The sequence below is a fragment of the Phaethon aethereus genome (assembly GCF_964289735.1).
Source record: "Phaethon aethereus genome assembly, chromosome: 1".
Lineage (NCBI taxonomy): Eukaryota > Metazoa > Chordata > Aves > Phaethontiformes > Phaethontidae > Phaethon > Phaethon aethereus.
In genome coordinates, this window is record NC_138575.1 from 201,024,490 (window position 1) to 201,041,865 (window position 17,376).

The window sequence follows — 17,376 nt, forward strand, 5'->3', positions numbered from 1 at the left end:
ATAGGCCAAAGTCTGCCCTCCGGAAGTCCATGATAGCAGTTTTGCTGACCCCTCTCCTTACTTCACTCACAACTGAGAATTCTATCATGTCGTGGTCGCTAAGCCCAAGACGGCCTCCGACCACCATATCTCTCACAAGTCCTTCTCTGTTTGTAAACAGCAGGTCCAGCAAGGCACCTCCCCTGGTGGGCTCACTCACCAGCTGTGTCAGGAAGTTATCCTCCACACACTCCAGAAACCTCTCAGATTTTTTCCTCTCTGCCGTGTTATACTTCCAGCAGATGTCCGGTAGATTGAAGTCCCTCACAAGAACAAGGGCCAGCGAATGCGAGACTTCTGCCAGTCGCTTATAGAATGTCTCATCTGTCTCTTCGTCCTGGTTGGGTGGTCTGTAACAGACTCCCAGCAAGATATCTGCCTCATTGGCCTTCCCCCTCATCCTTACCCATAAGCACTCTACTTGGTCTTCACAATCATTGATTTCTATGCAATCAAAACTCTCCCTAACATACAGAGCCACCCCACCGCCTCTCCTTCCCTGCCTATCCCTTCGGAAGAGCTTATAGCCATCCATTGCAGCACTCCAGTCATGAGAAGCATCCCACTATGTTTCTGTGATGGCAACTACATCATAGCTGTCCCGCTGCACAATGGCTTCCAGCTCCTCCTGTTTGGTGCCCACGCTGCGTGCATTGGTGTAGATGCACCTGAGCTGGGCTATCAATTTCAATGCTGGCACGCTACCCCTAGGTGCAACTTTAGTGAGCCCGGTTTTATCCCCTCCCCCCTCCAAATCTAGTTTAGAGCCCTCTCAATGAGGCCTGCCAGCTCATGAGCAAGAATCCTTTTGCCCCTTGGAGTCAGTTGCACTCCATCAGCTGCGAGGAGGTCCTTTAAGTATTTGGAGACTTACTAAAAATCAGTAAGTCAAGTAAAAACCCTATTCTGAATCCAAAAGAACTGGATTTTCTCTTTAAACATATTTCTTCCTACTAGGTAATGATGTCAAATTGTAACTTGATAGCCTATACACAAGGGTACAAAGGGTTTGAAAAAAACCCCTCTACACACATTTGGTAGTGTGCTTTCCTCTTATGTGTCAATTTTAGTTTTAAAAATCTTTTGTAATAACGTTTAAAAACATTGGAGTATCTCTATGTTGTAAGGACTCTAAGATACACACCATACTAAAAATGTTTTTAAGAAGTATATGGATTAAAGATATTTTTTTGGAAAGACACATTTACTCTCTGCTTTAATAGTTGTCTGCAGTTTTCCAATAAGCTTTATTTTTTAGAACAGAAAAAAAGTTCAGCAAATAGATTTCACAAAACTGTAGGAATAAATGTTAGTATAAGTGAAACTACTTGAGTGCAAATTTGTTTATAATTCCAGATTTTTTTTTAATTTGTCTTTTTGCCTCACTGTTTTTTTTATTCTACTGTTTCAGGCTGACTTTGTGAAAATCGCCCATCCTGACTTTGCATTCAGAGAGGCTGCTGAAGAAGCTTGCAGGAACATTGGTACCGTGGTTGAGAAGTATGCTTTCTTGTTTTTTTCACCGCTATTTCAATACGCATATTTAAAAATATACTGTATGATCATCTATGAAAACAGCAATCCACAAAAAAATATATAGGAAGCATTTGCACGTCAGAACAAAGTGTCAGTCTTGCAGAGGATTGGGGTTGTTCAGCCTGGAGAAGAGAAGGCTCTGGGGGACAGACCTTATTGCAGCCTTCTAGTACTTAAAGGGGGCTTATAAGAAAGATGGGGACAGACTTTTTAGAAGGGCCTGTTGTGACAGGACAAGGGGTAGTGGTTTTAAACTAGAAGAGGGTAGATTCAGACTATATATAAGGAAGAAATTTTTGACAATGAGGGTGTTGAAACACTGGCACAGGTTGCCTAGAGACATGATAGATCACACAGAATCACAGAATCATTAACGTTGGAAAAGACCTGGCAACATTCAAGGTCAGGTTGGACAGGGCTCTGAGCAACCTGTTTTAGTTGAAGAGGGAGTTGGACTAGATGATGTTTAAAGGTCCCTTTTTAACCCAAACCATTCTGTGATTCTATGATTTAGTTTTATTATAGTATCTCAGGGAAAGTCATTCTGGTTTAGTTTCAATTTATGTTCTGAACAGTTTTTAAGTTATCAGCTGACTCCATGTCACTGAAACCCATCAAAGACTCAAAGCTACATTTTTCTAGGACTTGTGACAGTTAACTAGCTGTTGTAAAGCATATGTACAAAATGCTAATTTGTTTTTAAGGTTTAAGCTGTTCTGTAAGATGTCAACAGTTGGACTTGATGATCTTAAATGTCTTTTCCATCCTAAATGATTCTGTGATTCTAAATGATTCTATATTTCACAACACTTTTTCTCCTGGTTTGCTGACACCTCGAATTTCAGCCAATGAATGGGATATGTGAAAGAGGAAGAGACAGTCTCCCATTAGAGTGAGTGTTTGAGAATGTGTCTCTCTAAGGCTGTGATATATGCCTGGTCTGCCCTGGCATGCTTATGCATTTAAAACTCCATTTCATGGAACATATTCTTAAAGACCTATGTTTCTGAAGTTTGGCTCTTTTTTTTTTTTTTTTTTTTTTAATATCTTAAAACCCAAGTCCTGAAAGTTACCTCTTGTGGTCCTTGACAACAGTGAATTGATTTGCTTCTCTTCTGCTCTTGCTGTTGAGAAGGTGGAAAAATTAAGATCCTTAATCTCCAAATACAGTGCCCTTTCAGTATCTTCTCTTCCTGTGGCATTCAGGAGTAGCTGTCTTAAGTGAAAGCTTTAACAAGCAGTACTGTGAAGGTGACCCAGAGTCTGCTGCTTCCCTCGGGATTCCTGGTAACAGTGGAAGCAGTGAAGCTGTTTGCACTCTGAGGAGGACAGCAGTGTATCAGTTTGTTTAGTAAGCCTTGTGACTAACATGGCTGGCTAAAAAGCAAATTCTAAAATTAAATTCAGTAGAAATTGGTGCTTTGGTCTCACCAGCACGTTTGGGAACTCTTTCACTTGAAACTAGACTTTCAAGACCTAGGCTGAGCACACCATCTAAAACAATATGACTTTAATATCTCAATACCACTTCAGATTTAAAATTTGTAGAAAGAAGACAGTATTCACAAATTAACCTGAGAGGTTCATAAACTATTGTAAATGCTCAAAACTAGCTATTGTTGATTGTTCATTTTCATGGGCAAATGGTATACCTCAGGAACTACAAGCAATAGGTATCTGCTTTTAGACACGTTTTGACAGTGTTGGGCTTCTTATTTAGCACCTTCTGTACAGACCCTTTTCTGAAATACAGACATGATGCAATGTTGTCTTCTGTCTCTGAACTGGGTGCTGGTAATTACTAAATTCATTTTACACATGGGCCTGCAGAGGCTTCCTGCACCTCAGCTGATTTAAGTAGTGCTCAAGACTGTCAGACTGGGGGCTGCTGTCCACAGCAGCTGTGCTGATGTATAAGTGTGTATTTAATTCCCCACTGTGATTCCCACCCAATAATCCAGGTTGACATACATGCTTGTCGTTAACATGACAGGAAATTTGATGGACATAGTATTTTCTGGCACAGGGACAGTAATGAGCATCTGGAAATGTTCTGGGGATGCTTTTGGTCTACTTCAGTGGCAGCCAGCAGCACATTTACCTGATGGCAAACTTGAGCACAGATTTTCCTTTAATGGAGTTGAAGTCCTTTCAAAATAAGGATTAGAAAACAGTTCTCCTACCTTATGCTCTTGCCATGATTATCTTTGTGCATAAAAATAAGCTGTCAGTCTTAGACTTGCTCTTATTTGCCACAAAATGCCATCCAGAAGTATTTTCTTGTTGGTGTTATCGAAAAAGTCAGCAAAAAAACCCTCCAACGCTTAGTTTGAAGTTTTAGAAGGCAGGCATTCTTTATTGCAGTGCTGAATGCACAGGGGATCGCTCCACATAACGTGCATACCCTGAAACAAAAGCTCATCCTTTATGTATCTTAAGATATAAGACATGAATATTCACACATTTTCTGAGAAATCTCCACCTCCCACCGCCCTGCCTATCTACTACATTTACATAATGCTGGCGTTGCAAAACTACACTACGCATGCGCAGGGATCTCGGGTGGTCGCCGGTGGTCATTTGGGGAGGTAGCCCCCTACTCCTTTTTCACTTCTATGGTCTCAGATCTCCTGAGGATAGTTTCTTCTCCTTGGATGTTTGTCCCTTCTGTTGTACAGCCAAGCAATTCTTTCTTATCATCTTTGTTTGGGCACTCCTGCTAGGATGTTTCTATTCTCAAGGTTAAGATATCTTCTCTGTACTCATTAATTTCTCAGTCCTTGCCTTTAACTCTTCTTTGTTTTGATTTCATGAGGCCTCTTGGTTAGCATTGAGGCAAGTATAGCCTAAGAACTATGAGAGTAGGCTGTTAAACATAATCACACAGTTATTAGGCTAAAGAAATCTGTACAAGAGTTAAACTAATCATGTAATCAATAACCCTCCAGAAAGTGCATAAATGTATCATTGGATACACAAGATATGTTTCCATGCCGGTTTGTCCACACATCCTTTGTGTAAAAATTTTGCAGTTTTTAAGTGTGGTTGGGAATCAGAAGGCATTTTGAAAATACAGTCCTTGTTTTTTAATGTTGTTTCAGTAAATATTAAGCTCTGCCTTTGAATAAGTAGTACCAAGAGGCTGAAATATTAGTGTTTTTTCCTAATGCACGCTTCTTTTACTCTGTATCTTTCCAGATTAAATACAGATGTTGAACTGTGTCAGAGTTTGAGACGTCTGCTAGCTGATGAAGTTGTTATGAGTTCTCTAGATCCAGAAACCAGGTACTTATTAATGCTTACAGATTCAGAGTTTTAGATAAAATGTATTATTCCTTTGTGCTTATATTTTGTGTTTTATTAAATTAGTTAATACAACTGGAAAACATACCACAGGATATATTTAAGCTGAGTAACTGAGATCTGCGAAAGCAAAAAAAAAAAAGAACTTAATATTTTCTCCAATTACACCTTTTTGATTAAAATCAGGTACTGTACTGGGGCGTACAAATCAGTGTTTTTAGCAATAAAAGTAGGGAACAGACTATATAACTTTAGATAAGTTTCTATAAACTGAAATATATCTTTCAAAATCATTTTTTCAGTATATTTATTTAAAGCTTACTTTATGATTGCTGTAAAATGCTTTATTAGCTGCTTATTCAGCTTAGTTTTGAATTATTTCTTTGCTGACATGGTTAGACAAGCTTAATTTTTTGAATAAGTTACTTCCTTCTTCCTTCTTTCCTTACAATCAAGGATGTTAGATTTGAAGAGGTCTTTTTCTGATCTGTTGGAATAAATAAAGTGTCAAATTAAAATGGGAATTTTCACAAATGGTTAAACATCTAGATTAATGTAGGGGAATTATTTTGAAGGACATTTTCAATGCAGATGAATAAAATAACTACAAAGGAAAAACCCTATTTCACTGAGTAGACTGTTAAGGACCTAAAACATAGGAAGTCTATGTCCATAATAACAATACTCACATAACTGTGTTGTTATTCTCTGTGAAAGACATCAAACCTAAAAAACTACTAAGGCTGAAATCTGTTGAGAAATTATGCTTGCTATCAAATGATGCTGTTTTAACGGGGATTTACTGTATTTTTAGGCGAGTGGCAGAACTTTTTATGTTTGATTTTGAGATCAGTGGCATTCATTTGGATGAAGAAAAGGTAATTTTTGGCTACAATGTATGAACAGAAATTTGCCTGACTACCAAAGACCAATGAAACATGTGGGACATGAATCACATGATTCTGGGCCAGTTTGTCCTCCAAGATTCCCATTGTCCTCTGTGGAATTTTATTTTCTCAGAAGTGGTTAATTTTGTCTATTGAAATCACTTCTAAGGTGTGTTTTTTAATTTTGTTTTAGATATTAGTTGGTTGTTCTTCCCAGTTTTCCAACATTCCTTTGCCTGCTCTGAAGAGTTATAAGCAAGACCTGGGATCCTGCTTCCTTTGATTGGTGTCTGCAACAGATATTGAAAATAAGTGCTTAACTGTCTGAACAAGTTATTTACAGAGGGGGGGAAAGCAGCATCCCATGGCACTGTGATGACAGGTTAATAAAGTAGAGTGTTTTAGAAGGGCAGGCTTTCCTTTGGTGCTCACATAACCAGAAGCTGTAAATTTTGTGCACAACTGAATGTCTGTGCATGGTCTGATTACATCTCATGGAGATTTTCCACCCTTTTGCAGTAGTTAGTGATGGGTTTGCCAAAAATGTCAGCTTTCACCATGCTTTGTGGTATGGATGCTCTGTTGGATGTCTGTTCATAGCTTATGTCCCTGTATAAAGTTAATACCATGTTTATTTGGGTCATCCCCTCCAAAAAGATCTGTACAAAGCTCTTTTACCAGATTCATGTGGTAAAATTACTCTGAAGATCATGGTTGTGATGATGTTTTGTGACCTGGAAAATGCTTCTGGAATATATTTTTACAATTACTTTGTACAAAGAACAACTCTGAAACTTGGACTTCGGGTCTTATTTCTGTTTTGACTATTGGTTCTGTGGTGGTGCCCATCCCCTTTTGGTTACAATTTCACTTGCCCCTTATTTTTGTATGTTTTCCTCTTCCTCCCCTGCCTATTCCACTTTTCTTCTGTTGCTTGCTGCTCAGTGTTTCTTTTCAGTTCTCATTTCAAACTTTAGAAATCCTTCGCTATCATAAGTTGAAATTTATTTCTGCTACAAAGAATGTCTGCTTTTTAGAATAAAATTCAAAAAGATGTGTTTTAAAGGGTAAAGGTGGAATGGGAGGACACAGATCTGTACGTTCTTTGGACTTCATAAGTATGTTGTATCTGTTCCCTCAGCCTTTTCTTTTGAGCTATGAACCCACAGACAATAGAGAGCATACTCTACTAACATGAGCAAGTTCACTGAAGCAAATCTTACAGTAAGGTTAAACGTGTGAAATATTGTAATGATGCTGATAAAACCCTAAATCACAAAATCCTGAGGGAAAGGCTGAAATACCATAAATGCCTTGTGGTCTCCAGAAAATAATGCAATACAAACAGTAACAAGAGAACTGTAATTCTATATCTATTTCAGGATGCTAGTGGGATTTATCCATTTCAGTGATGCTTCTTTTCTTCTCCTCTGTGTTTTACATAGCAATCCTATTAGGCATAGCTTTGTAAAGGCTTTCCAAGCAGCTATGTAAATTCTACCTGAACTCCACTGTATATTTACTTACTGCAGAAACATAGGCATTTTCTTTCAAATTTCAATCCTGTATGAAATTATAGATCTGTATGGGCATCTGATCTTATTGACTTCAGCTCTGCATTAGGATTTTGTTGATGTTGCAGGTCTAATCTTACATGTTGTATTTCCTGCTTCATTTCTGGAAAGGTCCTTTAGGTTTTAGAAAGTTTGAGTTCTGCTTATACTATGTCTGAACATATTATGTATTTTGTATTTTATTTTTCTTACAGCGTGAAAAGGCAGTTAACCTCAACGTCAGAATATTGGATTTATGTAATGAATTTCTGACAGGAACTCACCTTCCCAACAAGATTGACAAACATGTTTTGCCAGAGCATATTCGGTATAATTTTACAGCTGAAGGCAATTACTTACAAGTGGCTGGTCTGCATGCTGATTGTCCTGATGATCTGGTGTGTATTCCCTGAGTTTGCTTTGGCAAAAGTGCATATCAGTTATTTTAACTGTTATTGAGGCAAATGCATGTAGTTTACAATTACGATGTTATGACTAACAATGAAGAACTATTTTAGAATGTAATGTCAGCCTTGACTGTAGCAGCTGTGAAATAATGGGGGTGAAGATCTTGAATGGATTGAGGAAGAAGAGGGGCAGGGTATAGACCCTGGATTGCAGGCAAGCAGACTTCGTCTTATTCAGTAAACTGGGAGGCGGGATACCATGGGATGCAGCTCTGAAGGGTAAAGGAGCTTAAGCAAGCTGGCAGTTCTTTGAAGATAGTATCCTCCATTGACATGAGAATACTAAGATACACAGTAGCTGCGCATCCTGGTGCTTAGAAAGCCAAGCAGACATAATCAGGAGCCAGGCTTGGCAAGCAGGGAACTCATGACAAAGCTTCATCTCCAAAAGGTAACAGACAGGAGGTGGAAGCAGGTACAGAGGTGCAAGGGAGAAATTTAGAATTATTGCCTGTACATGTAGGTATAATGTCAGGAGGGCCAAAGCTGAACTGCAGTTGAGACGTGCAAGGGACATCAAAGGCAACAAGAGCATCTACTGCTGCATTAGTACTAAAAGGCTGGACAAGGAAAAGGTGGGCTCAGTGCTGAGTAAGGTGAGTGACTTAGTGCCAGCTGACACAGGTAAGGCTGAGAAGCCGATTGCTTTCTTTGCTTCAGTGTTTCACCAATGAGTTCTCCCAGCCCACTGTGCTTAGTGAAAGTGTTCAAAGAGAAGAACAACCAGCAGTAGATGAAGATCCAGTCTGGGATTACTTGAGAGAGCTCAACCTGTACAAGTCCAACCTCTACAAGGACCAGACAGGCTGCATCCAAGGGTCCAGAGAGAACTGGCTATTGTCCTTGAAAGGCTTGCTGTCTTTGGTAGGCTGTGAAGATCAGGGAAGAACACCAGTGACTGGTGGAAATAATGTGCTCCACCCACTTTCAGAAAGGCCAGAAAAATCCAAACTGGGGAACTACAGGCAATTTAGCTTCACTTTGATCTCTAGGAAGATTAATGGAGCAATCCAAGTTAGGAGATTACAGTCTGGATTGGTGGACAACCAGATAGGTAAAAACCCCTCATTTCATGATCAGACTCAGAGAGTAGTGATTGAGGTGGTGTGCTCTACTGGAAGGCTGGTAATGAGAGAAGTGTTACAGAGATCTGTCCTGGGACCTCGCCTGTTTAACATCTTTATCAGTTACCTAAAGGAGGTGACAGAATGCTTGCCTACCAGATTTGCAGGTGATACCAAATTGGGAGGAAAAATCGATACACTGAAGGGCAGGGATGACATTCAGAGTGGCCTAGAAGCTGAGGGAATGGTTCAGTGGGAACCTTATATAATTCAAGAAGGGTGAATGCAAAGTGCTGCACCTGGAAAGGGGGAATTCCTGGCAATAGTACAGGCTGTGACAGCCTGGCTGCATCTGATCTGTGGAAGAGGCCCAGAGGGTTGGTGGGCAGCAAGCTGAGCATGAGCCAGCAGTGACCCTGGCAGCAAAGAAGGCCAAAGCATCCTGGACTGCATGAACAGGGGCAGAGACAGAGACTGTGGGAAGAAATTATAGCCCTTTACACATTACTCTTTAGGAGTGATTTCATGGAGTCCACCAAGATGGCCAGAAACTGGAGTGCTTGCACTGTGAGGAGAGACTGAGGGAGCTGGGCTTGTTCACCATGTAGCAGAGGTGGCTTTGGGGGTCCCTGACAGCAGTCTGCCAGTACCTACAAGGACATCATGGAGAAGATAAGCCAGGCTCTTCACAGTGGTGCGTGACAGGAGGACAAGTGGCAACAGGCACAAGTTGAAGTAAGAAATGCTGGTTGGAGAGGTTTTTCCTGACGAGGGTACCCAGGCAGTGAAACAGACACGCCCTGCTGCCTCTCCATCTGTGCAGGGTTTCAGGACTTGGCTGGAGAAATCTTTGTGCAACTTGGATCTTACCTCATAGCTGACCTTGCTTTGTGCAGGAGATTGGATTAGAGACCTCCTGAGGTCCCATCTGACCCGAATTAGCCTGAATGATCTTATTTTAGTTATTGCTAACGATGATTTTCTAAAAAAATTCATTTAGAGTTTGTTTATAAATTTGAAATTAATTTAGACTCTTTGAAATGTGACACTGGTTCCCTAGTCTTTTAGATAGGACTTAGGGATCAGGAGTGTATTACCACACTCAAGTGTTCTGTTTTCATTTACTGTATAGTTAAATAATCAAGGTAGCTTTGAAATCTTCTTTGTCATGAAAAAGAGAAAAGCATACTGTGGTAGAACCCAAGCTGTAATGTTTATATTCTGTAACAAATTAAAAATTAATTAAATTATGGCACTGGTAGGATGTAAATAAAAGAATAATATTTGTTGCATGTCATCTATAAACTCTTGTTGTCCTGAAAATAGTATGATCTGTAGAACTGCTACAGAAGCTCTGAGTAATATATCAATTAAAGAATGTGGTTCTCTGAGTCAGATCTTTGGAAATCATGTAATTTAGGTTGGAAGGGACCTCTGGAGCTTGAATTTGAGTCTGATCCTGTTTGGAGCAGGATCAAGTAGATCAGGTTTCTCAGGGACATGTCCAGTTGAGTTTTGAACCTTGTCCAAGGATGGAGATTCTATTACTTCTCTGGGCAGCCTGTTTGACCACCTTCACTATTGCTGTGGGTTTTTTTTTTTTCCTGATACCAAAATGGAATTTTTCATCTTCCAGCTTGTGTCTGTTACATCTCCTCCCCTTGCTGTGCACCTCCAAGAAGAATCTGGCTGCCTGTTCTCTACGCCCTACTGCTAAGTAGATAAATATTAAGATCTCCTTTGAGCTTTTTATTCTTTAGGCTGGACAAACCCAGCGCGCTCAGCCTCCATTCTGTGTCGTGCTCCAGCCCCTGGTGGCCCTATGCTGGACCCGCTGCGGTATGTCAGTGTCTGTCTTGTCCCAGGGAACCCAAACTGGACATTGCACTCCAAATGTGGTCTGGACAGTACTAAGTAGAGGGAAGCAATCGCATCCATGGTCCAGATGGCTGTACTCTTCCTAGTAGCTCAGTATGCTGTTGGCCTTTGCTGCAAAGACACGCTGCTGAATCATGTTCAGGGATGAGGAATTATCTTGCTTTATTTGCTTTTTTTAAAATGAAAGCCTGATGGAACAGAACAGGTATGAAAGGACTTGTGAATTATTATAGTCATAATTTTTATAAACGCAGGACCTGCCGTCCTGTTGAATATGTGATCCAAGAGAGAAGCTTATTTCAAATGAAGACAAGCATAAGTTGTTGCTAGATTTCTTAAGCCTATTCCATATGTACAAAATGAAGATTATCTTCAATTGGTTTGTGAAACAAAAAAAATTTTATCAAATTTTCTGAGGCGTGAGGTGATTTTTTTTTTCCCCCGAGTTATAAAAAACCCCAAACCAGAAATGGGAGAAAGACTGAGTGTCTGTGGGCAGATGGGCAGACTAGTAGCTTGCTACTGCAAAAGAAATAAGGCTTTTCTCTTCCTTTTTTATTTTTTTCTTTCCCCTGACCCTGTCAGGGGTATTGGCAGAAGGAGGGGCACAATGAGCAGAGAGGGGACTGTTGACTGGAGTAGAGAACAGGACCCTTTTTGGCAGTTTTGATCTGTTAAGTTGCCTCATTGCATTTCCTCATTCCATCTTTAATGGATAAGAGAGATGCAGTTGTCAGGCAATCATAATTACTATTGTTAAAAGACTTTAGGCCTTCTCCCAAAATATCAGTGAAATACAGATGTAATGCAAGATCTTTAATTGTATCACTTGTTTCCTTTAAAAATTGCACTGTAGTAATGTGACCTTTTTATTTTTTTTATTAGGTGCGAGAAGCTGCTTACAAGATTTTTCTTTACCCAAATGCTGAACAGTTGAGCCGTTTAGAAGAATTGCTTGCTAGCCGAAACAGTCTGGCGCAGTTGGTTGGGTATGACACCTTTGCCCACAGGGCTCTTCAGGGAACAATGGCCAAAACTCCAGGTATAAGGCATGTGTGGACGGACGTGTTGAGAAATCAAATGCACTGTGTTAGGTATGAGGTCAAGAGTTGTTAGTTTCTTTTGCTAAGTTTACACATATTTCTTCCAGTGAAGTATCTTATTGCAGTTACATTTTGCAGTACTCATGCTTTCTGTACATGGCAATACTCACTGAGCAGGAACCCATGTTTTTGTTCTGAATCAGTGCTCACTTGTTAGATTACGAAGTTGCTATTATCCCAGAATGTAACAAAGAGATGTAGTACTGAATTCTCTTGAAATGATGGCACAGTGGTCAAAGAAGTAGTTTGTTCTAAAAACAACTTTGTTCTAACAGAGCTTGGTTTTTTTTGAAAATTTTGATGTAAACTTAACTTCTTTTAAGGGAAGAAATCACTTTCTTAATATTCCTCCTCCCCGCCGTTTTACTTCTAGAGACAGTAACACAGTTTCTGGAGAAGCTTTCTGACCAGTTGTCTAAAAGGTATGTATTTTTCACTAAGTTATTTTTCAAACCATACTATTTATTTTAAGAATAGAGGAACTTGTGCACTCATAAGTCAGGTGGTGCTGCTTATCACGTGCTCTGATGAAACAAAAAGCAAGACTTTCTGAGAGTTTTGAAGGGAGCCATCAGCTTAGAGTAAATTCTGTGTCTATGATCAGAGAACACCTAGGACCAAATGCAACAAATGATGTGCCAAGAAATGCAGGTGGCATCAAACAGGAGGACCAAGTTTAAGTGTTGAAGCACACCTCTCCTGGTCTTCTCCCCATATGCACAAGTCCATATATTTTACCTGTATAAGCAAATCCCCCTGTTTGTCCTTCTTGCCTCCCTTAGTTCCACACAGCGCAAAACAGTTTTCATCACTGTGTATAAATGGGGTGTATTGTAAGAAAGGAAAAGCTTTGGAGGTGTACAACCAGAGTAAGAGGGACTTAATTTGAAGGAACCTGAATGACAAAAACAGAATGGAAAGGTTCTTTTACTGTAGTACACAGACCTGCCATTTTATAGAGTACTATCAATCTCTGATAATGAGCATTTTCTTAGGATGGAGTATTATTGTATACTGTATTCCATTGGTTAAAAATCTTTCATTAACACTTTCATCATAAAATATTTTTCAGAACTCAAAAAGATTTTGAAATGATGACAAAGATGAAAATGAAACTCAACCCTCAGAATTCAGTAAGTTAAACTTTCATGTGTCATTTTCTGTTTTGTTTCTTTTTACAAATATAAGCTAACCTTGTTCTACAAGAAAAATTAACTCTAACTGACAAAGTGTAGTGTAATTAGAAAGAGAAACTTTGTCTTCTGGCTTCAACTGCTTTTTGACTGCCTAGCTGCTATTTGTATTAAAACCAGGCATTGAGTGAGAGGTAGCTGTTGGTTTATACAAAATGATACTGAGATAACCAAAACATGAAGTGGTGAAAGTGAATGTTACTTCGTCTTGAATTAACAGACTCATTTGAAAAATAAAGGCTGTAGTTCAGGCTAGATGCATGTCCAGTTTGCATGCTGTATTGTATGTATCCTAATTCTGTATGTAACTAGGTTTATCTTTTTATTTGAATTGACTGTATTTCCTGAACTCTGATATGAAATCCCATTATATATTTGAATAAGAAGTACCATCTTCAAGCAAATATTAAAAAAAAAAAAGGTTTCCAGTTGTGATATATGATGCTATTTCTGATGATGTTTTTAGCATTGAATGTTTCCCATTAAGTTTTAAGGGTCCGTGACTTGTCAAAACTGCAAAAATATTCAAAGGAAACAAAACTTTTACTTTGGGTTCACTTGTTGTCCATTACTGTAATTACAAGCTGGAATTCTCTTTCAGAAGCTGATGCCGTGGGATCACCCTTACTATAGTGGCGTCCTTCGTGCTGAGAGGTAAGCTCCTTATGTTCATGATTGTAACGTAAATGAGTGTCTTTATTTCATTCCTTGTAATAAAGATAAAGAAAGTCCTCAATGTAAACAGGCTTTCCTTATTTGAAGATGTACTTCAATGTGAAAAAATAAGGAGTACCTTGTGGGGCAGTTGTTTGTAACATTTCTTAGTTACTGCTGGAATGCCTGTAGAAGTTTTTGGCTCCTCTGTTGTTTTATGGGGAAGTATTGGCCCTCTTTGAAGATATAAGAAGATTAAACTGTTCTAGAGCAACTATAAAATCCTTATTCTTGTTTTGCTTTTAGCTCTTAGCTGAGCTCCAGTGATGTTTAAGAATTAATTTTGATCACTGAATACAATCCAACTCCTCTTCATATTTCAACTGTATTGTACCTCTTGCTGAACGTGGACCTATCATCTCCTTCTACAGACTTGAAATAGCAACTTCTTGAGTAGATTTTCACTATTTATGGATAGAATTCATTCTCATCTCTCGTGCAAAGACTGAGAAGTAAATCCTTTACGTAGAGTTAAATAGTGCACAAGACCTTTGCACATAATGAAATGCTAGCTCTGAAAGATGTGAGCCCTGCATGTTGCCTTTATTAGATAAGCAGCTGTGACCTTTTAGGTTTGTGTTGGAAAAGATAATTTAAAGTTGTGCTTCTCCCACAAGAGGGGGAAGAAAAAATCTTCCTTCACTCCAGATTTGTAGCTTTTTGTTTTTTAAACAAACTTAGACTGGATGTATCTCATTAAAGTAGTAGTTTACTCTGGATCAGAAAGCTATGGTAGTATAGATGTGTCATGGAAGGATTGCCAGCAGTTGTCCTGGCTGTTCTGCTACTTTCTTGTACTTCATTACTGAGGCAGTAGTTTTATGAGCAGCAGCTCTAATATTGGCCTTGCCCTAAGCTACTGTGTGCTCAGATGGGAACTGAGCTGTGTATCTGCAGCAGCGTTCATGTCCTGGGTGTGCAAAACTTGCCGTGCAGGGGAGCGAGAGGTATGTCCAGCTGCTGGGTCTGCTCCCAGTAGTCGATGCTGGAGCATGCAGCACTCCACAGTGTATGCGTGGATTGCTTGTTTGTGGCACAGCCTGGGAGTAGCTGCTTTTAACTGGACAGGTAGCAGACACTTCTCTGAAAGTGGGAACGAAGTAGTGGTTACACTGGAGGAGAGTCAAGGTCCATCTATCTCCATCTTAGCAGTGGTGAATAGCAGTCTGGAAGAGCACTGTCAATACTTGTTCAAGATACTGTCTTGTAGTTTACAGATCTCCTTTACCTTGCCTGTGTAGTGTTCCCCCTCACTACAAGAAGGATGTTGAGGTGCTTGCGCATGTTCAGAGAAGGGCAACAAAACTGGTGAGGGTCTGGAGCACAAGTCTTATGAGGAGCGACTGAGGGAACTGGGGTTGTTCAGTCTGGAGAAGAGGAGGCTGAGGGGAGACCTTATCGCTCTCTACAACTACCTGAAAGGAGGTTGTGGTGAGGTGGGTGTTGGTCTCTTCTCCCAAATAACTAGTGATAGGATGAGACGAAATGGCCTCAAGTTGCGCCAGGGGAGGTTTAGATTGGACATTAGGAAAAATTTCTTCACCAAGAGAGTGGTCAAGCATTGGAACAGGCTGCCCAGGGAGGTGTTGGAGTCGCCATCTCTGGAAGTGTTCAAAAAACGTGTGGATGTGGCACTTTGGGACATGGTTTAGGGGGCATGGTGGCGTTGTGTTAACAGTTGGACTTGATGGTCCTGAAGGTCCTTTCCAACCTTAGTGATTCTGTGTGTGATTCTGTGTAATTCTTCAAAACAGCAAGAATTACATTCTGATACATAGTGCTTAACATCACTGTCAAATGTTGATGAAATTTCTCGCCTATGTATCCTATTTATTTTCTACATTTCCTGTAGAGTCTGCTTTCCCTGTTTTCAGAATTAGCATGTCCCACCACGGGTTAGTGTGTTAGGTGCAGACGGCTCTGTGTTTGTGTCTTTCTCCTCCTGGAGGAGTGTCTTCTGATACTGTCTTATTTTCCTTTGTAGATCATCTTATGAAGGTAACCATATTGTAATTGAGTTGCTGGTGATGACAAATAGATTATTCTGCTCAATTTGGCATTAGGAAGAAAAATATTTCCTTTCCTTGTGGGGCTTTGTTAAAGACCCAGGAAAGTTACTTTACTTTAAGAATTGCATGGTAACTTTATGAAGGCAGAGCTGCAGGTAAAACAGACCAAGACACTGGTGATCTATCTTTGTTATTTTTTACTTATTTAGGCACCAAGTCTGGCAGCTGGATCAGTTTGAAGAATATCCTGAACATGTGTAGGGCTTCCCTGATCACAATGCAAGATTGGGGCCCAACCTTTTTCTTCCTCCAAGTTGGGCAGGAGTACTTTTTTCTGGCAGGTATACAAGCATCTACAGGACAGGGAAGCAAAAGTAGTTTTCCGTGCCATCGTGTGCAGCAGTGTTTCACTTAAATGCAAGGGCTCAGGTCTTTCACTGTCCTGTTTTCTGTATGGTGGTCTGTCTTTGGGAAAAGTTTTTGATCTGGCAGTGTCTTACCAATGCTTTACATTCATTCTTCCCTTATTTTAGGTAATTAACAGGCTACCAGGTAATGGGTAATCAGCCCTGAAAAGTTAAAACGCACTTCTCCAGTGCAATGCATCAGTGGTTGTGCTCTACGACTGAAACTAGGCAGGAGTGAGAGAGTATTCGTACAACAACCAGAGGACAGGAATATACCTTGTCATGTCTGTGGTGCAAACATGTTCTGTTTGCCACTTACTATCTATGTAAATGTGAATCCACTATCCTTTATCTAGTATTTGTACTTACCTCTCACCACATCCTTTCTTGAATGCCCCTCGGATGCTATGGTGTGTTCAGTTCAACAGCAGTTTGACTTTTGGGTATGTGTTATTGCTGTCTTTCTAACTGAGCCAATTGTAGTATTAAGTTATGTCTCTAAGGAAAAGTGATGGTTTTTTCTTTTGTGTTTTTTTTTTTCCCCGGGAAAATAATTTATACTTTCTGTTGTTTTTTTTTTAATTCCACCATGTTTCATTGTATTTATTTATAAGAGAAATAAAGAATTTAATTCTTTCTTATTGTGTCCTACTTTATTACGCATTTTTTCCATCATGGAATGACAAAGTATGTTTTCAAACAAGATATTTTTACCTGTCATGCATTTCTCCCATTCTTGGTATTCTTTGTTTAGTAGATTAATTCTTTTGTTCTTCAAGGGTTTCTCTTTTTTTGGGGAAGAAATTTACTTTTAGCTTTATACCTTTTACAGAAATGCCATGGTCATATTTGTAATAGTGGTGCGTGCAGCACATGGCTTACATTTTTGTCTGCAGTGTTTTGGGACTCAGTAGTAGTTTGTGTGGTGTATTTCTGTATTGTTAGGAATTTCTTTTTTTTTCCTGCTTAGTTTTTGTTGAGAGGGAAACAAATGCATGCTTTTGGGTATTTCTTTTGGAGTACTGTTGTTACTGTGGCTCCAGCTGATATTCAGAACTGTAGTTTCCTAGATATTGTCAGGTACATAACATGCAGATTATCTTTACAAACCTAGGTATAAAGCAAGAGACTACAGGGCTTTAGTTTTTGATGAAGTAACTTAGCAATGTTCTCGTATGTTGCACATGCACCACTAAGGGGTGCGAAAAATATTAAATGGGACA

The 17,376-nt window shown here is 39.6% G+C and overlaps 1 protein-coding gene across 1 annotated transcript in view; it reads left to right on the forward strand.

The window, feature by feature from the left end:
* The window catches only part of MIPEP (mitochondrial intermediate peptidase), a gene marked incomplete at both ends in the record, with an annotated part of 79,868 nt that overhangs the window by 5,804 nt on the left and 56,688 nt on the right, over positions 1-17,376 (forward strand). Inside the window, 8 exons of the mRNA XM_082005750.1 lie at positions 1,451-1,539; positions 4,774-4,860; positions 5,693-5,756; positions 7,534-7,716; positions 11,613-11,769; positions 12,204-12,252; positions 12,903-12,963; positions 13,625-13,677. Of these exons, the coding sequence (XP_081861876.1) occupies positions 1,451-1,539; positions 4,774-4,860; positions 5,693-5,756; positions 7,534-7,716; positions 11,613-11,769; positions 12,204-12,252; positions 12,903-12,963; positions 13,625-13,677 (743 nt within the window). The remainder of the gene's footprint in view (positions 1-1,450; positions 1,540-4,773; positions 4,861-5,692; positions 5,757-7,533; positions 7,717-11,612; positions 11,770-12,203; positions 12,253-12,902; positions 12,964-13,624; positions 13,678-17,376) is intronic.